The sequence below is a fragment of the Rhinopithecus roxellana genome, chromosome 18, assembly GCF_007565055.1.
Source record: "Rhinopithecus roxellana isolate Shanxi Qingling chromosome 18, ASM756505v1, whole genome shotgun sequence".
Lineage (NCBI taxonomy): Eukaryota > Metazoa > Chordata > Mammalia > Primates > Cercopithecidae > Rhinopithecus > Rhinopithecus roxellana.
Window position 1 is genome coordinate 70,060,230 of NC_044566.1, and position 27,816 is coordinate 70,088,045.

At 40.7% G+C, this 27,816-nt stretch overlaps 1 protein-coding gene across 1 annotated transcript in view; it reads right to left on the reverse strand.

The window, feature by feature from the left end:
• The window catches only part of USP12 (ubiquitin specific peptidase 12), a 95,649-nt gene extending 70,302 nt beyond the window's left edge, over nt 1-25,347 (reverse strand). The window contains exon 1 of the mRNA XM_030922248.1: nt 25,041-25,347. Coding sequence (XP_030778108.1) covers nt 25,041-25,088 — 48 coding nt within the window. The 5' untranslated portion in view covers nt 25,089-25,347. The remainder of the gene's footprint in view (nt 1-25,040) is intronic.
• Nucleotides 25,348-27,816: the final 2,469 nt, after the last annotated feature.

The following is a 27,816-nucleotide window of genomic DNA, read 5'->3' on the forward strand; positions in this document are numbered from 1 at the left end:
ACCTATGTAATAATGCACAGGGTTAAAGGCTAGGGGTGTAAGGTAGGGAGGGGAGTGAGCAGTTATGGAGAGGACAGAATCAAGCAATTAGTTAACTACGCCCACTTCTAGGAAATGTCAGCCATTATAAGATTAATGCAAAATTAACTTAGAAATTCCACCACTGCAGAGCTCCAATGTTGGCTTACAAGCAGGTTTACAGTTAGTTAAAAAGATACCTAAAATGAACCAACTGCTACTCCTCTTGAAAAAGTATGATTCCCTAATGTCCTACCTTGTTTCAGAAGGCACTTAAGATGGCAATATTCCTTTAATTCATCCATTATGCACTGGACTATGCAACCCGTCCTCTAAATAAAGATAAATTGAACTCCTAATCTTCAGTACTTCATAATATAACCTTATTTAGAAATAGTCTTTACAAAGATAGTCAAGTTAAAATGAGGTCATGAAGGTGAGCCCTAATTCAGTATGACTGGCATCCTGCTATTACAAAAAGGGGAAATTTGGACACACACACAGGGAAGACGTGAAGAGACACAGGGAAAAGAGGGCCATCTACAAGCCAAGGAATGCCTGAGGCTGCCAGAAGCAAGGAGAGAAGCCTGGGGCAGATCCTTCTCCAGCACCTTCAGAGGGCATGGTCCTGGCGAGACGCTGATTTTGGACTTCCGGAATCCAGAATTGTAAGATGATCAATTTCTGCTGTTTAAGTCATTCAGTTTACGGTATCTGTTAGAAAAGACCCTAGGAAACTAATACACCATGGTATAAACTCCACGTAGCCTACACCCTCAGAGCCACTGCCTTTTTAAAAAGCTAGCGCTGCACAATTTTACATGTAGAATAATACCCAGTCTAAGCAAAACACAACTCAGGAAAGGAATGCATATCGCCATTTTATTTTAGTTTGTTTCCAATTTAGTTATAAATATCTTCTATGAGAATGCTTGTAATACTTAACTATAGTATTAAATTATCAGCAGAGATATAACAATTCTGGATTAATCTAAACATTCTAGCTAACAAAGTTGACACATTATAACTGAGGTGTCCACAATTTTTAAAAAAGTACTTAACTGAAAAATACAGGCATTTAGCATAAACTAGAATTTAAGAATACCTGTCATTTAAAAAAGAAAAAAAAGTGTATGTCATAAGCACAAAAACATCAACAAATAAGACACCTGATAATAAAAATGCTGAAAGTCAAGACAAAAAGACATAGCAAGAAAACAGGATGCATCACTTATAAGGGAAACTCCAGTTAAGACGAAAAGCTGACTTCTAAGTAGAAACCCTGGTAGCTATGAGTCAGTGGGGTAACATATTCAAAGCGCTCAAAGAAAGGAAACAAAAAAAACTGTCAACCAAGAATGCTGTATCTGCCAATGCTTCCATCTAAATGTGCAATAAAGCCTTTCCCATAAGGGCATGGTGGTTCACACCTGTAATCGCAGCACTCTGGGAGGCTGAGGACAGAGGGTCACTGGAGTCCAGTAGTTCAAGACCAGCTTAGGCAACACACGGGGACACCATCTCTACAAAAAATTTAAAAATTAGCCAGGCGTGGTGGTGTGCACCTGTAGTCCCAAGCTGCTCAGGAGACTGAGGTGGGAGAATCACTTGGGCCCAAGAGGCTGAGGCTGCAGTGAGCCGTGATCGTACCACTGCACTGGGCAACAGAGCGAGACCTATCTCAAAAAAAAAAAAAGACTTTTCTAAAACAAAAACATAACAGAAGTTGTTGCTATGCTAGCAGACATACCTTACAAAAAATACTAAAGAAAGCTGTTCAGGCTAGAAGCAAGTGTTCTCAAACAGTAAGTCAAGTCCACATGAAAAAACATACAAGAGTACCTGTAACAGCAACTGTTAATTATAAAGGACACTATAAATGTGGATTTTTTTCTTTCTTCTCTTAACTGATTTAAAAAGCAACTGTATAAAACTATATACATATTATGGGCCAGGCGTGGTGACTCATGCCTGTAATACCAGCATTTTGGGAGGGCGAGGTGGGCAGTTCACGAGGTCAGGAGTTCGAGACCAGCCTGACCAACACAGTAAAACCCTGTCTCTACTAAAAATACAAAACCTAGCCGGGCGTGGTGGCAGGCACCTGTAATCCCAGCTACTCAGGAGGCTGAGGCAGGAGAATTGCTTGAACCCAGGAGGCACAGGTTGCAGCGAGCCAAGATAGCACCACTGCACTCCAGCTTGGGTGACAGAGTGAGACTCCGTCTCAAAATAAATAAATAAATAAACAATTTATATATATATATATATTATAAACCATAACAGTACAGAAGAGGTAGGTTGAAATGGGCTAACATAAAATATCAATTGAATAAAAAAACCAGAATCACAGAATCATCTTAATACAAACACACACACACACACACACACAAATCAAGTTACAAAATCCAACACCTTGTCATGATAAAATACTCAACATGAGAGAAATAGAAAAGAATTCCTCTCTGAATACAGTAAAAATTGTATTTACGGGCAGAATACAATGGCTCATGTCTGTAATCCCAATGCTTTGGGACGCTGAGGAGGGCAGATCCATTGAGCTCAGGAGTTCAAGACCAGCCTGGGCAACATGGCAAGACCCCATCTCCACCAAAAATACAAAATATTAGCCAGGCGTGGTGGCACACGCCTGTAGTCCCAGCTACTCAGGGGACTGAAATGGAAGAATCGCTTCCACCCAGAAGGCAGGGGTTGCGGTAAGACAAAATCACAGCACTGCACTTCGCCTCGGCAACAGAGCAATATCCTCTTAACAAAAGAAAAGGTTAACTGAGGGAATTAAGAAAATAAAAGAGGAAAGGAGCTCCTCAATCTGACAAAAGGTATCTATAAAAAATTCACAGCTAATATCTTACTTAACAGCGAAAACACTGGCTGCTTTTCCCCTAAGATTAGGAAAAAGACAAGAAAATTCCCTCTTGTTAATTTCTATTCAATACTGTACCATAGGTTCTAGCCAGAGCAGTCAGAAAAACAGGCAACCAAATTTGAAAGGAAGAAGTACACCTATCTTTATTTGTATGTAACATGATCTCATATATAGAAAACCCTAAAGAATCCACTAAAAAATTACTACTAGAATAAATGAGTTCAGCAAGGTTGCAGGTTCTAAAATTAATACATAGCAATCAATTGTATTGATCTCATAAAACTATGGAGTAGAATAGTGGTTACTAGAGTAGAGGCTGGAGATGTGGGGGGTGGGAGGAGTAGCCAAGGGTTGCTTAATGAATACAAAATTACAGCTGGATAGGAGGAATAAGTTCTAGTGTTCTACAGCAACAGTCCCCAGCCTTTCTGGCATGAGGAACCAGTTTTGTGGAAGACAATTTTTCCATGGACTAGCAGGGGATGGTTTCACAAGGAACCTGTTCTCAGATCATCAGGCATTAGATTATCATAAGAAGTGTGCAACCTAGATCTCTCGCATGTGCGATTCGTAACAGGGTTCACACTCCTGAGAATCTAATGCCGCTGCTGATCTGACAGGAGGTGAAGCTCAGGCAGTAATGCTGCTCACTGGACACTCACCTTCTGCTGCACAGCCCCATTCCTAACAGGCCACAGATTAGGGGCTGGAGATCCCTGTTCTATAGCACTGCAGGGTGACCATAATTAACAACAATTTATTGTATATTTTCAAATAGAGGAGCAGATTTTGAATATTCCCAGCACAAAGAAATGATAAATGTTTGAAGTGATGGATATGCTAATTTCCCAATTTGATTATTACACATTGTATACATGTATCAAAATATCACACTATATCCCACAAATATGTACAATTATGTCAATTAAAAATAATAAAAGCAAAAAATTAATTGCACTTATATAAGGTTGTCCTGAAAACCTGAAAATGAAAATAAGACAACCCCATTCACAATAGCATTCAAAATGATTTAAATAAGTAGGAATCAATTTAACAAAAAAAGAGAAAGACATATAAAAGAGAAAAACATTTCAGAGTTTCAAAACTCTGAAAACTACAAAATGTGACTACAAGAAATTAAAGGAAATCTAAACAACAGAAAAAAACATACCATGTTCACAGACTGGAAGACTTTAACACTTAAAATGTCAGTACTCCACAAACTGATCTACAGGCTCGATGAGATCCCCATCAGAATCCCAGCTAATTTTACGGAAACTGACAAGCTGATTCTAAATTCATATGGAGGTCGGACCCAGTGGCTCACCTGTGTAATGATCACTTAAGTCCAGGAGTACGAGACGCAATGAGCTATGACTGCAATCATGACAGTGTGGTACTGGCAGAGAGGCAAACATACAAATCAATGAAATAAAATTGAGGATCCAGAAACTCATACATCTATGACCAACTGATTTTCAACAAGGGTGCCAATTCCAAACCACAGAGAAAGAATAGTCTTTTTAACAACGGGCGCTGGGACAAATGGACAGTCACGTGCAAAAGAATGAAGTTACCTTTACCTCAAACCATGTACAAAAAACTAACTCCAAATAGATCAAAGAAGTATATGAAAGAGCAACACCCAGAAAACTCTTAAAAGAAAATATTGGATTTGGCAAAAGATTGACATGGGATTTGGCAAAGGATTATAAAATATGAATACGACACCGAAAGCATGAACAACAAAAGAAAAAACTCAGGCCAGATGTTGTGGCTCACACCTGTAATCCCAGCACTTTGGGAGGTCGAGGTGGGCAGATCACTTGAGGCCAAGAGTTCAAGACCACCCTGGACAACATGGCGAAACCCCATCTCTACTAAAAATACAAAAAAATCAGCTGGACGTGGTGGCACGCAACTGTAATCCCAGCTACTCAGGAGTCTGAGGCACAAGAATCGTTTGAACACAGGAAGTGGAGGTTGCTATGAGCCAAGATCCAGCAACACAGTAAGACTCTGTCTCCAAAAAAAAAAAAGGAAAAGACAAAAAAAATTAGATAAATTAAGACTTCATCAAAATCAAAATTAAATTTTGTGCTTCAAATGGCACCATCAAGAAAATGAAAAGACAACCCATAGAATGGGAGGAAATATTAGCAAATAACATAACTAACAAGAAACTTGTATCCAGAATATATAAAGAACTCCTACACCACGGCCAGGCAGGGTGGCTAATGCCTGTAATCCCAGTGCTTTGGGAGGACTAGGCAAGAGGATCCCAAGGGCCAGGAGTTCAAGACCAGCCTGGGCAAAACATAGCAAGAACCCATCTCTACGAAAAGTAAAAAATTAGCCAGGCATAGGGGCATGCACCTGTACTCCTAGCTACTCCAGAGGCTGAGGTGGGAGGATGACTTGAGAACCGGAGTTGTAAGGGATGATCATGTCACTACACTCCAGCCTGAGTAACACAGCAAGATCCTGTCTTGAAAAAACAAAAACAAAACAACAACAAAAAAACTCTTACAACAATTAAAAGACAACTCAAAGAACAGCCAAAGAATGCAAATAAATATTTTTCCACAGAAGATACACAAATCGCCTATAAGTACATAAAGAGGTGCTCAACATCATTACTCACCAGGGAAATGCAAATCAAAACCACAATGAGATGAGATACCACCTCACACCCAAAATGGAATGGCTACAATCAGAAAGTCAGATAACAACTGGTGACGCAGAGAAATGGAAACAGCCATACACTGTTGGCAGGAACATAAAATGGTGCCTCCTTGGAAAACAATCTGGTAGATCCTCAAAAGATTAAACGGCAATTCCACTCCAAAGCACAGACACATGGGAAAACAAAACATGTGCATAAAAAGCTTGCACCCCCAATGCTTACATTAGTATTATTCAAAATAGCCATAAGGTAGAAATGGCCAAAATGTCCATCAACGAACAAACAAAATGTAGTATATCCACACAATGGAACAATATTTGTCCATTAAAAGCCATGATGGGGATCTCATCGAGCCTGTAGATCAGTTTGTGGAGTATTACCATTTTAAGTGTTAAAGTCTTCCAGTCTGCGAACATGGTATGTTTTTTTCTGTGTTTAGATTTCCTTTAATTTCTTTTAGTAATATTTTGTAGTTTTCAGAGTTTTTACTAATACATATTACAACATAAACGAACCTTGAAAACAGTCCCAAAAACCATATACTCTATGATTCCATATACTAAAGTCCACAGCAGAAAATTATATAAACACATAAAGTCAATCAGTGGTTGGTTTGCCTAGGGCTGGAAGGGGGAGGGAAAGAAAAGGAGGAGGAGAGAGATGATAGCTAAAGGGTATAAAGTATCTTTCAAGATTATTAAAACTGACTGTGGTGATAAATGCAAAACTCTATCACTATACTAAAAGCCACTAAATTGTACACTTTAAATGGATGAATAGTATGGTATGTGAATTATGTATCAATAAAGCTGTTTTACGAAAAAAGAGTTTGTGCCGGGTGCGGTGGCTCATGCCTGTATTCCTAGCACTTTGCGAGGCTGAGGCAGGCAGATCGCCAGGTCAGGAGATTGAGACCATCCTGGCTAACACGGTGAAACCCCGTCTCTACTAAAAATACAAAAAATTAGAAAATTAGCCAGGGCGTGGTGGCGGTCGCCTGTAGTCTCAGCTACTCAGGAGGCTGAGGCAGGAGAATAGCGTGAACCCGGGAAGCAGAGCTTACAATGAGCCAAGATCACACCACTGCACTCCAGCCTGGGTGACAGAGCAAGACTCCGTCTCAAAAAAAAAAAAAAAAGAAAAGAAAAGAAAAAAGAAAATGTATGTCAACTTGGAGTCTTTTGTGATGAATTGTTTATATTCGACATTTAAAGCTCAGTGTCCTGGCCGGGCGTGATGGCTCACACCTGTAATCCCAGCACTCTGAGAGGCTGAGGCAGGCTGACCATCTGAGGTCAGGAGTTCGAGACTAGCCTGGCCAACATGGCGAAACCCTCTTTCTACTAAAAAATACAAAAATTAGCCAGGCGTGGTGGCAGGCACCTGTAATCCCAGCTACTTGGGAGGCTGAGGCAGAAGAGTCACCCGAACCCAGGAGGCAGAGGTTGCAGTGAGCCAAGATCATGCCACTGCACTCCAGCCTGGGCAACAGAATGAGACTCTGTCTCAGAAATAAATAAGTAAATAAATAAAGCTTAGAGTCCAAAATTCAAATTCACTTTTAACGTCTTCAATATAAATTTTGCTTTTAAGATAAAACATATATACATATGCATATAAAAACATATAAAGTAATGAAATAGAAATATTTTCCAGTTTCAAGTACTATGAAATCTAGTAACAATGAACTCCAAAAATGGGAATGGCAAGAGTGGATATATCACTTCTGTAACAATAAAAAGCTGTGCTATAATCCATTAATCGGTACATTAGAGTTACAGATCCTGTTAGTACTTGAGAATGAAATGTTCAACCTTTCCCCTTCCACAAATCACTCTCATGGAGCTCATACACCTACTTTTCTGATACTGTTCTGCTGGATGTGCATTTAAGGCTCATTTCCCCAAAAAGACGTATCTTCCTTAAGAGTAAGAACCACTCATACCTAATAGTTAACCCAGCACAGCCCATACACCAATATTTACTCGTTATTCTTTTCTGTCTCCTTACCATGTCTCTTTTCTTAGCCTCTCTTGCTCTGTTGGTTTTCTTCAGACTTACAAGCAAAATGAGAAAAACGAAGTCCCTAGAAGTCCGGGTTCTATGTTTCATCCTATTTCTCGTAAGTTTACTGAGGTATCAAACCTAATTATGGCAGTCGTTTAATAACTGCAAAACAAAAATATTTTGAGATCTGGCAATCCTCAAATTAGAGCTTCTTCTGATACTATCCTTAACCATTAAAAATCTATTTCACTCTACTAAAATTCTAATATCACCCACAGAAATTTCTGCCATCTTTCCACTTTGCCTAAGAAAATGTCATAGTTGCCCTTTTCTGCCCTTTCTTTCTTAGGAAGCACACAGCCTAAGGCCTTCTCTCCAAACCTCCAAGATTATCTTTTCATGAAGCCCAACCATCATTTAAATTACTATACTGTGAATATAAAAGGTTCTGATCTAATCTTAAAATCCTAAAATATATTTTACATGTGCTCTGTTGAGCAAGACCATGTAGTATAGGTTTTATTCATTTCATCCATTTTCATAACCTCTCATGCTACCAAGCCTATATTTACTTATCAAAAGTTGTAAAAGTATTGGTAGCTAATTTTCCTGAATGTTCCACCGCATCTTTACTTTTCTCCTGCTGAGACTGGTAGTGTGCTAACAGTACCTGAAGTAAAAATTCTCCTTCTGTTACTTCCAAAACTAGATTAGATAACCACCTCTTAATGTTCACTTAGTACAAAAGGTATATGTTTACAAATCCACTCAACTTCTTCCCAATATTTCACCACAACCCAAAATTCATTAAAGGCATATCACGAATTGATTTTCACCTCTAATATATTTTTTAAAGCTAAAAAAAATGTGCACATTGTGGTAGTAGAAAAATAACTGCCTCCCTCAAAATGTCCACATCCTAATCCCCAGAACCTGTGAATTCAAGTTGCAGAAGGAATTAAGATTGCTAAAATCAAACGACCTTGAGAGATTATCCCGGATTACCCAGGTAAGCCCTATGTAGTCACACGGGTCTTGTAAGTGAAAGAGGGAAGCAGGACAGTCCCTGTCCAAGAGAGGTAATGAAAGAAAGACTGGCCAGTCACGGCTGGCTTTGAAGATGCTGCAGGGGCCAGGAGCCAAAAGGCAAGGGCCGCGTCCAGGTGGCAAAGGCAAGAAACAGTCCCTCCTGCAGCTCCAGGAAAGACCATAGTCCAGCCAAGACCTTGGTCTCAGCCCAGCCAGACCCACACAACCTTTTTTTTTTTTAAACGGAGTCTCGCTCTGTCACCCAGGCTGGAGTGCAATGGCGCAATCTCGGCTCATTGCAACCTCCGCCTGCCAGGTTCAAGCAATTCTTCTGCCTCAGGCTTCCAAGTAGCTGGGACTACAGGCACAGGCCACTAGGCCCAGCTAATTTTTTGTATTTTTAGTAGAGATGGGGTTTCACCATGTTGGCCAGGATGCCCTTGATCTCCTGACCTCGTGATCCACCTGCCTCGGCCTCCCAAAGTGCTGGGACTACAGGCGTGAGCCACTGCATCCGGAGACCTCCACAACTTTAGAATAATAAATTTGTGTGATTTTAAGCCACTAAACTTGTGGTGATATGTTACAGCCTCATTGGAAACTAATGAACACACAAATTGGTCCATTTTAAACATTATAAATAGAAATACAAATAGAAATAAATGCACTCTAATATCCCTAAAATCTGAAAATTAAAGTAACTGTATCTGGTTAGTTCATCTAATTTTCAGAATCCTGTGCTTAAGAATTTGAAGTTGCTTTTTTTAAAGCATAGCAGTAGTAAATATATAACCCTGAGGTGGAACATATCAAAAAATGGAAAACAAAAGAAAAACTACTTAGCTAAGTTTTAGTGTATAATCAGCTAAATCTTATTAATTATAGTTCAGATGCAAAAATGTATTAGAACTTCATGTACTCATTCACTTGTAATATCACAAAATTAAGTCTAGGTGTGGAAAAGGTTCAACTTAATCTGTAAACTTTAGCCTGCCTAAATGTACGATTTTGGGAATACAACTAAGAAAATATTCTGAAAATGTAAAAAGTTTATTTCTGTGTAGCTTCAAATACAACAAAGAATAGATAGATGTACATTCTCTTTCAATGTTTTTAAAAATATTTCTTAAAAAAACCTATAGAAGCAGTTAAAACTCTATTCTGAAGCCCTAATGAAACACTGGATCTACGCAATGATTATCAACAGTTGTAAAAACCATTAGGTAAAAAGCTGCCAGCAGCTCCGTAACAGAAGAGTCGTTCTGACGATGCCAGCCTCATCATTATAAAGAGACACCACATTCCCCTGCAAACCAGAAGTACCCATCACCTATGTTTTTCCACCACCACTTGTCCCCCAACTTCTGCAAGGAAAATAAAAAATGAAAAAAATAAAAAATCAAGGAATCTGGATCAGGCCTTTTGATTTACCAAATTACAGAAAACACACAGGATGGAAGAACATGTTAAACATCACAAAGGGGATGCAATCAGCAAAGTGCAGAAAATGAAAAAAAGCTATGGGATGATCTGATTTCCTCAAAAGATAAACTGTAATAAAAAAGAAAGAGGGATCCACATTTAAGAGATATAGTGACAAAACATAACGAACATTATGGATCCAACCATAATCATTTGAGACAATCCAGGTAATTTCAACAATGATTGGATATTTATGAGTATTAAGAAAGAGAGAGGCTGGCGGCAGTGGCTCACGCCTGTAATCCCAGCTCTCTGGGAAGCCGAGACGGGCGGATCACCTGAGGTCAGAAGTTTGAGACCAGCCTGGCCAACATGGCAAAACCCCGTCTCTACTAAAAAAATACAAAAATTGGCCGGGCATGGTGGCAGGCGCCTGTAATCCCAGCTACTCGGGAGGCTAAGGCAGGGAGAACTGCTTGAACCTGGGAGGTGGAGGCTGCAGTGAGCTGAGATCACGCCACTGCACTCCAGCCTGGGCGGCAGAACAAGATTCCGTCTCAAAAAAAAAGAAAGAAAAAAAAGAGAGAGAGAGAGAAAATGATTTTGTGGTTGTCTTTAGGGGGAACAAGCATCTATAGCTACATTAGTAACAGCATGATCCGGCAGCAAAAGCACTAGACTAAATATGGAGAGGTCTCAGGCAGAATTCTAAAATCAAGTCACTGGAGTCTGTTCATTTCCTTAGCTGTAAAACAGACTAGACTACTCCTCCCTACAGGCCCACCTCATAGATTTTACAGTTTTTGTTTGGAAAAAATGAACTAATAATAACAAAGTAATCTGAAATGTAAATACTGATATTGGTGAGGTCTCTTCACAGCAGGTATGTTACAAAAATATATTCTGTGTAATAGTTATTTTCACTAATCATGTTTTGTTGGGCTTTTTTTTTCAATAAATTTTCTTTCTTTTTTTTTTGTTTTTTTGAGACGGAGTCTCGTTCTGTCATCCAGGCTTTTTCAATAAATTTTCTAGAAAACCACTTCTGATCCCTTTTTGCTTGACAAGTTTTATAGACATTAAGCTACAAAACAGAACACTGTAGTTGAAATGGACCTAAGATCATACAGAGTGTACATAATTCCCCATCATTACTTTGGGAAAAAGAAAAGTGGATGTTCTGGGTATGATCTCTCCCACTTTCCTTTACCTGCTGCATCAGAAGTGCTTTTCATTAGCTCATTTTTAGCAAAAATGAGTTCTGTAAGCTACAAATGTGATTTTTAACAACATATACATGCCTTTTTAAAAAAAACTACCACAAGTTTATAGGAGATTTTTGCCTAAATCAATATAAACCCAATCAACTTAACAAGTTTGAGGACAAAATTCCTGAAACATTAAACCATGTAAGTAATTTTAATCACTTAACCTTCTTTCTTTCTTTCTTATTGTTTTAATTCACTTCTCACTTCCTTGCCAGGCCCTCTGTCCTCTTCATTTTTCTCCAAGTTACCTTTCAAATTCCACAAAGCTTCCCTCCCCACCACTCCCAAAAGCCTTCCTTCTCCAGCTGATCCAGGCCTCACTCCAAATACCAGTCTGTCTTCCCTGTACACATCAAAATACAGCTTATCAAGTTTGTATCAGTTTACATTATTATACACAAAGTTGGTCTCCCCAACTAGACTGCCAGCCCTTTGGAATTTAAACAGTTTTGCATCTCTAGTGTCTAGCACATAACCCAACTTAATGAATACTCCTTGACATTGATTGCAATGGACCTGATTGTGCCATTAGTTTTATTGGGTGAATTGTGTTCCCTAATAAAGATACATTTAAGTCTTAAGCCCCAATATCTCAGAATGTGACCTTATTTTGAAATAGGGTCTTTACAGAAGTAATCAAATTACAATGAAGTCACTAGGGTGCACCTTAATCCAGTGTGACTGGTGCCTGTGTAAAAAGGGAAAATTCGGACACCGACAGGCATAGAAGGAAGAGAAGGTGGAGACAGAGACACAGGGAGAAAGCCACGTGAAAAGATTGGAACGATGCATCAGCATGCCAACAAACCACCAGTAGCTGGGACAGACAATGGAAGAGTCTCCTCACAGCCCTCAGAAGGAGCCAACCCTGTCGACATCCTGATTCTGGACTTCTAGCCTATAGAATTGTAAGACGATAAATTTATGTTACAGGTGTGCATCACTTAATGACAGGGATACATTCTGAGAAATTGTCAGGCAATTTCACCATGGTGCATATATCACAGAGTGTACTCACGCAAACCTAGATGGTATAGCCCACTACACACTTAAGCTATGTGGTCTAGCCTCTTACTCCTCGGCCACAAACCTGTATAGCATATGATTGTACTGGATCCTGGAGGTAACTGTAACACAACGTAAGTATTCGTGTCTCTAAACATAGAAAAGGTACAGTAACAGTACAGTATTATAATCCACACACACGGTTTCTGGTACTTTGTTATGGCAGCCCTAGGAAGCCAATAAAATTATTGTTTAATAAAATGAAAATGTGCAAACAGTATTACACAACCAAACTTTTCAGTATGATAGACATTGAAGATGATGGGAAATTAAAATGCACACAAGAGTTTTGACATGGAATGAAACATGACAACTGAAATGTACACTATATGTTAAGTGAAAGAGCAAGCAGAACAAATAAACCTGCAGTTTTAAATATTGTGTGTGTGTGTGTGTGTGACACACACAATACCGCGTTTGTATATGCACAGGTAATGTCTAGCAATAAACACACATACATACCCCAACTCTTTCTAGCAATCACTTCTTGGGAAAGGGTGGCCCCTCCTCCTTGTAAGATGAATTTTTTAAACTCACACAACTTTGCACTTTTAAAAATAGTAAGTGGTTTGGTTTTTCCTAAACTTCTAAAATTGTGAAATTTAAAGAAACTACCATTTCTAAGGAAATCAGACATCACATTTTTCTTTAAGAGTACATACAGTTAAATCTGAATAATTTAACACTTTTGAAATCCTCACTCTGGTAGTTCAAAAAACAATGTATCAATTACTAAATTACAAGGGCATATCTACCATCCCATTTCTAAAAGTTACCATGACATTATATTTCAGAGCCCATATTAAACACAGGCTGCTCCCAAAAATGTCAGGAAGAAAACGAGATTTTTCAAACACCATTTCATTTGCATCACGCATATAATTCTTGTGTTTTACAAGTGTTCTACCATTAAATTTCATTCCTCAACTAGGCCACACCTATTCAATCCAGCCTTCTCTATCAATATCCAGTAACGTCTGCAGAGGGCCTTGTTAACTTTGATGTCAACCAAAAATGTACTCTCTTTAACAATCTGTTCTAGATTTATCATCTATACATTTATCTAAACTCAAACTCTCCTACACCTTTATTTTTTATCATTGTGAGATCTGAATCTGTAAAATGCCTAGCAATAGCATCACCAAGTAGCCACTCAATAAATGTCAGACTCCTATGTAAGTTCCTTGGGAAAGCTAACATTACAGAAGTCACACTCAACTTTACAAGTCAGCGAAGATGACCTAAGTCATCATTAACATAAAATGGCAAGAACATCACAGTAGGCTATTAGCACTGAAATGGTATAATAACTACAACCCAGTTGCAGAGATGAAAAGGAAAGAGAGTAGACTATTAAAGCAGCTAACATCTGGGATGAAAATGTGTAACAGAAGAGAGGCTTTAAGGACACAAGGAAGTAAAAACCTGAAACAGCAGAATTGCGGAACACTTGTCACAAGCAGTAACCTGAGCAAAGGCAACTGTGCAGTCTTTAAAGAACGAAAATATCACCTTAAATACATACCATGTGTCAATTATGCCTCAATAAAGCTGGAAAAACTCAATAAAGAAACTAAACAGAGAACAAAAACAGGTGACAGATTTCACTTGTATCTTTTCAGTTAAAAAGGGCAACATAACGTCTCCAACTAAGACAATGATACAAATATCCAAGCATTTTTATCGGGCTACGGCTTCATTTGTATAGTGACAAAAACGACCAGAAGCAAAAATTACTTCCTTTTAGTTTTCCATTTGCAAAGTTAAGTGAAGGCCTCTGCTTAAACCAGTCACAAGACAATGGCTGGTCCTTGTTCAGCAGGGTCCCCTGTGGAGAAGATATAAACCTCCTCAAACTGAAATTAAAAAAAAAAAAAAAGCAATAAAAACAAAAGAAACTAACCAATAAACTTAAAAAAGTGAACTGTGTTTTATAAAAAAAAAATATGGAACAAAAGACAACGAAAAGATTCTAATTTGCTTAGCATAACCAAAAGCACAATATTTTTGGTTTTGTTTTTGGTCTGTCATATCTAGTTTTTGAGCCTTTGATGTTCCAAATTTGTTCCAAATTTTGTCCACCTTTACATAAAAACCCGACCACATCAGTCTGAAGAAATTATCAGCTTTAAACCTCTAGGTCCATCAAATAACAAACAGTGAAACCACTTGATTCCTATTCCTCACCTGTTCTTAAAAGAACCAAAACATCATGTTTCTGTTTTTTGTTTTGTTTTCCTTCAACCTTAAGTTCCAGAGTACATGTGCAGGATGTGCAGGTTTGTGACACAGGTAAACGTGGGTCATGGTGGTTTCCTGCACAGCTCAACCCATCTCCCTGGTTTAAGCCCAGCATCCATCAGCTATTCTTCCTGATGCTCTCCCTCCCGCCATCCTCCCCACAGGCCCCACTGTGTGGTGTTCCCCTCCACAAAGCATCATCTTTCAAGGCCACTAAGTCTGAAACCTTCTAAACATTATATTCTGTTTTGTGCAAAAGAGAACCCCCTTGCTCTATTAAGATATACCTCCTAACGCAAACTTCAAAGTCCCAGCTACCACCCCCAAGGTACCACCTTAATCATCCTGCATATGAGTCTCTTCATTAAGCAAATTAAACAACCAGGGAACTTTTGCAACATCCGCAAAGAAAAACTGTGAAACGATATGCCAGAGAAACAGTAGAAATAATTTCTTCAAAGTTATAATGGTTAGATTTTTGGACTAAGATAATCACATACAAAGCAGAATAAATGTTCATCTACAGAATCTCAAATTATAAATGTATTTGCCATTCCAAAGAACTAAAGCCTTGTATTTTATTGTCTCCTTACCCCTACAACTTAAGTACTTTATGGTTTATTTTACTTGTGCCCAGATGGGCTCTTTCTAATTTTGAAAGTCTCTTTTCAGGGACCCCTGAAAAACCCAGGTAGACCAATACCGTAGAAATAAAGGCAATTTACTCACTATAATTTTATACCTTAAAAATACGTTACTAGTAGGGAATTACAGAGTTTACTGACATCAGAAGTTAACTACAGGCCAGGTGCAGAGGTTGACACCTGTAATTGCAGCATTTTGGGAGGCTGGGTAGATCGCTTGAGCTCAGGAGTTTGAGACCAGCCTGGGCAACATGGTGAAACCCTCTCTCTACAAAAAAATCAATTAAAAAGAAAAAACAGCTGGGCGTGGTGGTGTGTGCCTGCAGTCCCAGATACTTGGGAGGCTCAGGCAGGAGGATAGCTTGAGCCTGGGGGGCAGAGGTTTCAAAGAGGCGAGATTGCACCACTGCACTACAGCCTGGGCAACAGAGCAAGGCTCTGTCTCAAAAAAAAAAAAAAAAAAAAAAAAAAAAGATAGCCACTCCGTGAGCTGTCAATTCTTAACATACTAAAGATTTTAAGGGCAATCTAAAACTTTGCTTCATGGATCACTAAAATACTCATTTTCAAACTTTGAAATGACTACACTTTGTCAAAGGTAACTTGTGAGCCCCGTTACAACTCCTACAGTCCACAGTATCTTAATGTGCTTTCCATCCTTTCCTTAAGAGGGCATGGAGCCTTACCAACAATGACCATGTAAGGGTGATGTTGATATGTATTTACAGTACAAAGGATGTTCACATGTGCCATCTCATCTGATCTAATGGGGAAATTATTATTCCATTTCATAACTGAAACTTAAATGGTTTCAGTTATGAAACCACTTAACTAATGGCCTACCCAAGTGAAAATAATTAGTGAGGGAAGTGGGACTCAAAGTCACACACACAGAGATATGCAGCTGAAAAGTCAGGAATAAAAATTCCCCAATTTCTTGTTTGAAAAGGAGTAATTTGTCTCAACCATCAAATCTGCAGCACATTGCCCTGTAGATGTCGTCACGAGTTTGCATGTCTAGAAATGCGGACCCCATCCCTAGCTGCTGTGGGGCTGACTTTAAGCTTCCTTTTCCATTTTGTGAAAATGGGGCTAATATCACCTAACCTTTCATGGATTTTCAAGATGACAGATAGAGAAAGACTAACAACAAAAACAAAATAAAATTAATGCTTTTGAAATATCTCAAAAAAAATCTATTGTTAATTTTCTTAGGTGTGACAGTAGTATTGTGTTACTGTTAAAGAGACTGCCCTTTCATTTGAGGTCGGTTTCTTATTAAGCAATATTTTGTTTTTTATCCAATCTGATAGTTCCTTTAATACAATGCAGGTAAGTTTGATCCATTTGATTATGATGATTAATGAACTAGAACAGCTTATTTCTTCCACCTGTGTTTTCTATCATTATTTTTCATTTTGATTTTCCTATTTTCCTTCCCTCAGAGTTTGAATGGTAACGTTTAAATGTCTGCTGGTATGGAAGCAAGAAAATTCACTTCTTGTGTGGGTGTGTATTTATCCTTAATTTTTTAACATGTATATACAATCCTAAATTTTCCAATAGTGGTTGTTTAGTTGGCTCTTAAACAAGGAGGCCCTTAACAAGTTTTAACAACCCACTGAATTTGTCCTTGTATCCCACCCATCTTGTTTTGTTTTCATTTTATATTCTTAAAAAAAATACAAGCAAATTTTGAACAATCAATGTAATTCAATTTACCAGCATATTTTTACCAACTCCATTGTTTCTTATATTCTCATGACTGTCCTCTGGACTTACATTTCCTCAGGCTAAACACATACTTTAATAATCATTTTAATGCAAATCAATACTTGGTAAACTCTTGGTACTTCCTTAAATATGCCCCCTTCCTACTCTCCAGCCTTGTTGTTCACAGATCCGCTTTCATGCCAAACCACCTACAGAGCCTAAGAGTAACACATTATCTATTTACATCTGGTATCCCATCCCTCCATATTCACATAATAAAGGCCATTCATTTTGCAAAGTTCAACTCTCTTCTAAGAAGCTTTTTCCTGAAGCCCTCTTCTCTCTCCCAGAACCACCTTCTCTTTCACATACAATTACCATCACTTATACCAATGAGAAAAACACCTCATTGTGTGCATTTGTTCTATATGTCCATCCTTTTCTACAACACTGTAAGTAGAGCTAGTTTTTAATCTTTTTCTCTTCATGACACACAAAGAAAATAGTATATGAAGAGCCCACAAGAATACAGAGATAGCCTGGTGCAGTGGCTCACATGAGCAACAGAGCAAGACCCGTCAAAAAAAAAAAAGCAGCAGCCGCCGCCACAGGTAAGACAGGTAAGTCTGCTCTCACCAGAAAGGGACTGGCTAAGTGTCTCCGATCAACCCAGATATCTCCAGGCTGCCCAGGGGTCAAGAGGATTACTTCCTCAGCACAACTATAACCCACTAAGGACACGCTGAATGGGAAGTTCCGGAAGACCAGAGTTTATCACAGTCATCTTCATGTTCTCAGAACCCACATGCAGCCTGATATAATGTAGGTCTCCATGAATCCTTCCTCAAAGTACTTAAGAAAAAGTACTCTTTACTCCCACAAAAAGGAAAAATCACTAGCATTAGGTAGAGGCTTAGTAGGTCACTAAAATAAAATCAAAGGCAACAGTACTCTAACTCCACTGAAAGGTATTATGATTTAAACCACCATTTACAAGTAGAGAATGCATGGATGGTTCTTCTACCCACAAAGCATTTCAGTATCTGTCCATTATCACTGAAATAAACATCTACTTCTTGTTTTCAGCTGGAAATAAATTTTTATTGGTAGGTAGCTTTGGACATGTGGCTCACTACAGATAAATTAAGCAAGTTTACACATCTCTTCTTCAGATATAACACACTGTTTAGAAGAAGCTAACGGTCCTTCTTACAGAGAAGCAGAAAATCATAAGCCAAGGCACACAGAGGGCTACAGCACCTCACACAGTGGAGTCTGTTCAATGTCTCACACTTTACACTATCACAAAAGTCTTCTTGAGTTTGGCTGTGAAAAAGCAAAGACTTATTAGTTTATAAACTGCCACTCTAACCTCCTAAAGCAAATTCTGCACATAAGATAGCAAAAGATCGAATGTTATATATAAGTATTTTCAACAATACTGGGCCTCCAATTGAGAGTTTTCAGTTCAGCAAGCATAACTGTTCATAATACAACTCCTCACTTACAACTTTCTCCCAACACTTTAAAGTATGGCCTAGGTATGTAAATATCCCTCTTCTAGACTAGGAGATTGGGACTGTAGGTTTTAGACAAGATATCTAAGAGAAAGGTGGGTAAGTTCAATGTAAGCCAACAAGAGATGTTATTCTCTTGTTATGCTTCCTAAAGGATAGAGCATAAGGAAATTAAATATAATATGGCCTCAGTAAACAGAAAAATCTGACAGGAAGTAAGTCCTAAAGCTAACGTAAATACACACAGCTTGTTCTAGTAATGACAAAAAGCTGCTGTGCTTTTTTTTTTTAGTATAAAATAAGGTAAGATAGATTTTTCTTCTACAAGTATTAAATTGGTGAAAAAGTAATTGCGGTTTTTGCCATTCTCAACTTACCTAAACGTGTAAAATATGTTTGAGAATGTCATAAATTAGACCAGTTATTTTTGTTACCAGACAAAAGAAATTATTCTATAAACTATTCAAAATAGAGAAAGAAGACAATCTACATTCTTAGCTTTCATGCTACCAATTAATCCACTTAATTTCAAAATAAATTAGTGCTTTCTCAGGGCTATGTACTACTAATAAACTAACATTTCTTACAATGAAAAGAAACTGACAATTGTATTACACAAAACAAATTTCCATTTTGGTTAGTATATGTTGAGCTAATAGATTAATTAGCAGTGCCAATGAATGAATACTTTTTAACACAGGGAGGGGAGCAAATCATGTCAAAGGGTAATAATAACAGCCAACATGACACAGTGATTCCCATGGGCCAGATACTAGTCAAGAATCCTATGAACTAGATGTTATTTTACTCTCATTTTACATGTACAGAGAAGTAACTTGTCCAAGGTCATACTCCTAACTAAAATAAATGTGAAATCTCAAAAAAATTCAAATCCCTTAATGGCACTGGCAAAGAAAAAAGTGTCAAAAATTAGCAAATAGCTTTGTGAATTATTAGGCTGTTGGTGACTAAAATAGTGATATCAGTAACCTCCAGTAAATGGTTTTAAATAAAGAAAAATATATTTAGACTGTAAAATCTAGGAAACTAAGTGAAATTCATGCTTAACTACGGCTGATTCTATGCTTTTCATATTATCTAAAACATAATTAGAACTCCCAAAATGTTCTAGAAATGGGCCACAGAGCAAAAAATAATAATTTTCAAAAAAGAGTTCCTAAAATGATGAAAATGATACCAATGGTCATTCATAACTATCAAAGGATCAGAATTTTAGATCTAGAAGGAGACAAGCACATAAGGAATAGCTATTAAAGGGTGTCTAGTCCAATCCCTTAATTTCACAGATGAGAAAAACTAACTCGAAGTTTTAAGAAACTTTCCCATATGTACACATCTAAATGTCAAAATCTGGACTAGAATTTACCTTCTGGTCCAACTGCTCTTTTTATTATACCATGCTGTCAAATACATAATAAAATACCATATTAAGTTTCTGGAATAGGGCTACTAAAAGAGAAACCAAAACAAAATTAGATTATTTAAATCTAAAAAGGTTTCTGGAAAGGAATTACACAAAGTATAGAAACGCTTAAATGATACTTCCTGAGACAATAAAAGCTTCAGAAGAGCTAGAATAAATAGGAGTTTAAAGGCAGGAAGAAAAGAATTTGGTAAATGACAAAAAGGAGGCAGACTCAATTTGGGGGGACTGGGTCAAAAGTCTAGAATCAAATAAGACAACGAGAAATGTGACAACATCTCGCTGAAACTGGCCAACGTGGATCGTGGTAGGGCAGATAATTAACCTATTTTGAGACCTATTAGCCACTTATTAGCAAAAGGTGGAAGGAAAAAGTCACCAGAAGGTAAGCAAAGCCATATGATATAAAATAAGACCGTAATATTTACACACATGCCACATAATTGAATATGGTATTTAAAACTAGAGTTTTCCAGCATATTAAAAATTTCAGATCATAACAAGTCTTATCTTTGTGATAACTAAGTGCCTAAGATTAGAATAAACCACCTCTTATAAAATTCCATTTCTACTAACTGTATCACTTCACCCTCTAATAATTATTAAACGGTTTATAACCTGTCAACGCCCTAGTACCCTACCATTATGCTTTATTGGGCTAATCTCACCAACTCATCACTTTATAACATTAAACTCATGTTCATCCTAAAATTGGGCAAATTTTAGGATGGGCAGGAATGATGATAATGATAACATAATAATCATTCATGGGAAAACAGTGTAAAATTATATCTAGGGAATACAACTCAAGTTTTTTAAAAAGTCAAAGACAATATGCTCTGGAAGGTAAAAACTGACCTTCCTTTTGCTTCTTAAGAGTTTTTACATTTTCCAGATTTCTATGAGAATGTATCATTTTTAACGTCCAAAATGTATTTTAGACAAATTCAAAAGATGAGTGGACTTAAATAAAACTTCCATTAATACTTTTTCTAAATGTTCTCTCCCCACCAAGTTCAAACATTCCTTTGACCAAACATTTATGTAACAGAAGATTCCTTATTTTTGAGGTTTTCTTATTTTTTTTTAAAGGCTTAAGAAGCTTAAGTTTTGTTCATTCTTTAAACGAACACAGCAAAAATTAGGTAAGTAAAACGATGGCAACTCACATTTGAATGCTGCTATCATGAAAGCACTATTTTACTAACAAAATATTAACTTACAAATAAACATTTCATTAATAAAAGGACTACATCCACCCTATTTCTTGAGAAAGAAAAATAAATTTCATTATTTAATATAATATTCTTGCTATATGAAGAGGAGACTTTCACACACACACACATTGCCAACAAAGCATGGGCCGTGAGGCTTGCCCCAGCTTTCTTTTTTTTCAGTAGTAAGGATAAATTGCACTGACCACACATATCCTTACCTGGGACCCCAGTGAGACTCGAGCAGTAAGAAAAGGCAAACATTTTCCATGTATGTCCTTTCTAATTTATGTTTTAAAAAATTGTGTTATTAAAACAGAACAAACAAAAAAGAAAAAGACAGTCAGCTTTACCTGTGCCTTTCTTCAGCAAGTAAAGTTTACCATGCTCAGGGTGCTGTGCCAGACACAGGCTTTCTCAGAAGTAAAGCCTGTCGGACTCTCCCAGCACCTACTTTTACCAGCTTTGGCCTCATTACCACCATGTTCTAATGGATCTAATCTCATGCCCTTGTAACCGGGGGTGGGCAAGGAGCCAGGCCAGTGCCACCCCATGATCTAACTCTACCCACCTCCTGCACCAACAACTTCTCTGTTGTCCCATAACCCTCCCAACAACGCCTTCGTAACCATGACTCCTACCACCCAAATAGGAAGAGAAAATAATGATCAGAGGCAGAGCTAACATTTATGGAGCTAACAGTAAGTAGTTCCAGTCCCAAAGCAGGCGCTGTCCTGACCACTACTGCATCCTCATGACGGACCACCCGGATTAGCCACCTCAACTGCAAAACAGAGCCCCCCTCTACATGTATTCTGTCACTTTTCCCGTTATTTCACACTTATTAAGTACAATATTAAATATCAGGTAGGTAGGTACTCTGTGCCAGGCCCTGAAGTCTGAAACTACTTCAAAGGCAAAATAAACACCATGTGATACTGAAAATGTATTATTTCATGGACAAATTAAAAAGAGGTATTTCAAGAGGTACCCTTGAAAATGTACTCACTGCAATCTAAACATAATCACTATTTGGTTCAGGCTATAATACTAACTTACGAAAAACAAGTTTTACTAATTTTCAAATTTTCACATGTAAGCAGAATACTAGTGATCTAAAATAAGACACAGCTGAAGAGAATTGTTTTTAACAGTTACTTAACCCAATTAAGGTATTGCAGATTTGCCCAGGTACCTTGTTTTGACAAATGAAAAAATTACGTATACTTCAGTATCTATAGAATAAAATTTCAACTCATCCTAAATGTTTTCACAGCTGCTGATTCTGAGAAGTATTCTGTTTAAGTCCAGCCCATCTTCTCTCCACCATTCCATACACACACAGCCATAGCATCCCTGCTTCACCCGGCGTACCAGGAGGGGACAGGAAGGACTTTGGAAAACTTTTATACTGAATGCAGAACTTGGTACTCCAGATCAAATTGCAGAAGTAAATGATAATCCTTCCCCTTCAAGGCCCTCATAATTAAGAGTTCAAAGAAAATTTTACTACACAGTAAGCATGGTAAGTGCCACTGAGATTACAAAAATGCCATGAAACTGTATGAAGGGGATGGAGGGACGGGTTGGACAGGGGTAGGATTATTCAAGTAAACAGACAGCTACACACACTCTCCAGACGAGGAGGAAAAGGGGTGTGGCGGGGAGGAGCGTTCCAAGCCTAGCAAAACCACCTACAAAGCCGAAGAGGTATCTTTGCTTTTCAATTTTGTGATTCTAGAGGACAGATGGCAATTTTCTTTAAAGAATAAGACTGCAAACTACTGAGATATTTAGCACTGTTTGGGGGTGCATTCGAATGTATTCAAATATGAATACAGACACACCCAATTTTAATAGTACCTTTGGAACAATCTCATTCGGCCAGGCACTTTCTGTATTTGCCAACAATACACACCACCCCGCCATGTAATTAACGTATCTGGGTGGAAGCCCTAGAAAGAGCTTCTGAGTCTGACATCCTTGAGATCAGAATCCCACTTACTAAGTGTGTGACCCTGGCAAATCCCTGTGTCTCACTGTCCTAATCTGATTACAGCATACATTTATTGTTTACGTGAATACTGTTTGTGTCCATTAGCAAGAATGTAAACACCATGAAAGCAGAGGCTGCCCTGACCAATACTGCATCCCCAGCATTCAGCCCCGCCTCTAGCACTTAGTAACTGCTAAATGTATACTTGGTATACAGTACTTGAGTGAATGAATAGTCAGTAAAGAGTATCACAACACTCCTGAAATCCTAGTCTTTGACAACGAACTATGACCCATACAATGTGTGTAGCTCAGCAATCTGGCAAAACTGTCACTGTAAAAGACCTAATTATCGCATTCCTTTTGAAACTGACTAATAATTGGCGTATCTAAAAATAATTAGCCCAAACAATCCTCGAAAATCATTTTAACATAGTCCATTTAATACCAATGCTTTCCTAAAATGTAAACTGTGAGAAAGAACAATCATCCAGTTGGGAAATGGAGTCTTCAATGATTCATCCTTCAGTATGATTTCTTTAATACTGTTGATTTTATGTCCACCTGATTTCAGCCATTTTTTGTACTGTTCCTCAGCGTGCAGCAGAGAATCTGCTTTTAAAGCATCTTTCAGATCTGATTCACCACTCCTTAAAGAAAAATATATACAATGTACAACCCTTAGATGGAAAATTGCTTGGGGATCTCCTATATGAAATCAGTTGCATAAATAGGGCCAGTGAGACATGAAACACAAGATTTCAGAAGTCTCTAATAACAACCACTAGGCCTACGTTGCAAAGAACAACTTTTTTCGGTGATGACTCATAAATTATGATTCCTACATATAAGCTCATGAGGAGCTAATGAAACGAGTTTGTCTCATCATGTGGAAAACTGTGGTCCTTCTGGCCACACACAAAACACCAAGTTTTAAACGCGCCCACGTTTTGCTTAATTCGGGACTTCCAGCGGGCATTAGCACTTTTCCCTTAGTCTATTTAAACGCCCTAGGAAAACATATACCGTCGCCTTGGCAGGCGGTCCCCGCACAGACAAACCTAGCTCCAGCCACATACAGATGTGTCTGGTGGGCTGAAGTAAATAAATGACAAGAAAGCTAATGCTGCTTTTCAAGATTAACGTGCATTCCCAGAGACAAGACTGCCACCTGGACACACGGCTGGAAACGGGAGAGCATGTGCCAGAGGAGAAAATGGAGAGAATTTCAACAGTACTTATTTAAACTTTCCACCTTCACACACGCCCCTTTCTACCAGCGCGGGGTCGGGGACTCGGCCCTGCCAGCGGCGCGAGGAAATCTGCACTTGACTTCCGTCCTCTCCCAGGCGGGAATGATCGCTGCCTGCCACGGCCGAGACCCTTCCTTCCTGCCCGCCGACCCCCACCCCGCCCGGGGACCCCTCCCGCTCGGCGCGCGACCAGGAGGAAATGCAGCCCGCGCGGCTCTGCGCCCCCTCGCCGGCGACCCCGGCCCGGGGCCGCGCTCCGACTCGCGCGCGCCCACCCTTCGCCCCGCCACAGGCCCAGCACGCCTCGGCTCTCGGCCCCGCGCCCCAAGCGCACCCCAGCAGTTCACCCGGGGGCGCCCGGAGGCCGGTGCCCGCCCCACGCCACGTCCAGCACAGTCGCCCACTCACCGCCACCCTCGCGCCGCCCTGGCCCACCAGGCGGCGCCCCCTCCCCAGCCGCCTGGGCCGCTCACCCCCGCGCTCCCCGCCTGCTCGCCGTCCAACCGCCCCCGCCCGGGCCGCCCGCCAGCCCCCGCGCTAGGCCCCGCGGGCAGCCACCGGGAGAGACGGGTCCAGCGCCGCCCGCCCGTCCGAGAGGTCCTGGCTACCCCTGCCTCCCGCTCGCCGCCCCTACCATGGTACAGATGGAGGCGAATTTGGAGACTGTCATTAGGATTTCCATCCGGCCAGCGCCATCTTCCACCCAATCACAGCGGCGGCGGGCGGGGGAGGAGGAGAGCCGGGCCGCCCGCTCGCACCGCAGCCCGCGGGCGGACCCCGAGCCGCCGCGGACCCACGCACCGAGCCCGCTGGGCCGCCGCTGCCGTCGTCGCCGCCGGCGCTCAGGCACTCCTGGCCTCGAGCCCCAGCCCCCGCCTGCCGGCCGCCGGCCCGCCCCCGGCTCCGCCCCGGCGCAGGACGCAGCCGCTGCCTCCGGGCCCGCGCCTGCCCGCGAAGCCGCCCGCCGCCCACCCCGCCCAGCGCGCAGGGGAGCGGGCTCCGCCGAGGCCCTAATGCCCGGCCTGCCAGGCAGCAGCGCGGCCCGGCGGCGCAGCCCCGCCCACCCCTCGGCACCCCCTCCGCGGCCCGCGAGCGCAAGGCGGGGAACTCCGGCCCGGCCCCACCCCGCGCGCGGCAGAGGGCAGGACCGAAGGCGGGCACCGCCTCCTGCCCGCGTCCCTGCGGTCCTAGAGCCGGGCGCTTAGACGCCCCGCGTAGGAAGGGTCGCGGCTGGGAGGCGCGGGGGCGGGGGAGGCGGTGGCGACCTGGGAGAATCCTTGAGGGGACCAGCTGCGACACCCACCGCGGGCGAGGGGACGGCGAGCCCCCGCTGCCTAAACAGAAAACGGAGGCGATGATCTGGGTAACTACGCGCGGAGTGGGAGGAAACCTGCTCCGTACAGTTAAGATAACCCGGGTTACCCAAGCACTTGGTTTGTTTCTTTTTACGTATATTGGATGAATCACCGGAGTCAAACACAACTTAGAAAAAGACAAAATAATTAAAAATGAAGAGGCAGAGAACAAATTACACATGTTAAACTCTTTGAATTAAGAAGAAAGATAAGTAATGGGGGAAGGAGAGGAGCGAATCCTGCTGGCCTGTTGGCCGTAAATTTGTAACAGGCTTCTAAATATCTGCACATTGAGCTGCACAATAGGGAAGATCTCAAGCCAGCAGTGATGATGATATTGCCAGAGACAAGAAGCCCGCAAGCAAGAAAAATGCCCTGTGAGAAATCCTTAGGCAGTGCTGGCTACTGGCATGGGTAGTTCCTGTTTTCTCCTTTTAAAAAATTCATATTTGCACCCTGTTCTTCATGCCTGGCAGCTCAGCTTTATTTTTTCCTATTTGAGAAAGTAGCTCAAGTGAGTAGAATAACTTCATAAATTACTATGTTAGAAAGCTTGTGATATCTTCGATTGGTGAACTCGTGATGGGGTACTTTTCTGGGTTCCCCTAATTCAGTGGGATTGAGGATCTGAATTCAGGCAGAGCTGTAAAATCAGAAGTGCCTCACCTCACGGGTTCAAAGCACTCAAAAACAAAACAAAGCATTCAAACAAAATTTAAGTGAAAAATAGACTTCTGGTACATGAATACTGTTTCCATAGTGATTCCATTATAAGCTTGCTTGGGGGGAGAATGCAAATTGAATATAGCTAAGTCCCATGGTAGCCGGCCTGGTTCTCCAAGCGCCTGCCTCCATGGAAGCCGAGAGCCCTGATACCCCAGCCAGGGGCTTCCCTCTCTAGACTTGCAAGCATCTGAAGTCTTTCTTGCTCTTTTCTAACCCCTGTTTGGACAAGGGTTTCTACATCTTAGGCCTCTAGGGCCCACCTGGGCTTTGTCCGAGTGTCACCATGCCCATCTGTCTGCCCATCCTGAGAAACAGCTGTGGTCATCCTGTCCTTTCCCCTTGCTGTTCTGTTCCAGCAAACAGATCTGATGTGCCAGAATTTTAGCCCTGCCTCCATCCCGCTAACCACCCAGATACCTCCTTGTCCATTAATCCTAACGTGTCACAGGAACAAAAGCCACCGGCTTTACATGTAAGTTTATATAAGAACAAGGCCTTTCTAAAGTGAATTTCTAGGCCGGGTATGGTGGCTTACACCTGTAATTCCAGCACTTTGGGAGGCCGAGGCGGTTGGATTACTTGAGGTCAGGAGTTGGGAGACCAGCCTGGCCAACATGGTGAAGTCCCGTCTCTACTAAATACAAAAATTAGCCAGGTGCAGCAGTGCACGCCTGTAATCTCAGCTACTCAGGAGGCTGAGGCACAAGAATAGATTGGATTCTGGAGGTGGAGGTTGCAGTGAACTGGGATTGCGCCACTGCACCCCAGCTTGGGTGACGGAGTGAGACTGTCTCTCGAAAATAAATAAATAAATAAATTTCTAGGCTGGGCACAGTGGCTCAGGCCTGTAATCCCAGCACTTTGGGAGGCTGAGACAGGAGGACTGCTTGAGCTCAAGACCAACTTCCTTGAGATCAGGGAGTTCAAGACCAGCCTGGGCAACATAGTGAGACCTTGTCTCTACTAAAAGTAAAAATAAATCAGTGGTGCATGGTGGCACATACTTATAGACCCAGCTACTTGGGAGGCGAGGTGGGAGGATCACTTAAGCCTGAGAGATCCAGGTGGCAGAGAGCCATGATTGAGCCACTGCACCATAGCCTGAGTGACAGACCAAAACCCTGTCTCAAAAATACAGCGCGGTGGTTCTTGCTGTTGTAATCCCAGCACTTTGGGAGGCCAAGGCGCGTGGATCACTTGAGGTCAAGAGTTCGAGACCAGACTGGCCAACATGGAGAAACCCCGTCTCTACTAAAACTACAAAAATTAGTTGGACATGGTGGTGAGCACCTGTAATCCCAGCTACTGGGGAGGCTGAGGCAGGAGAAT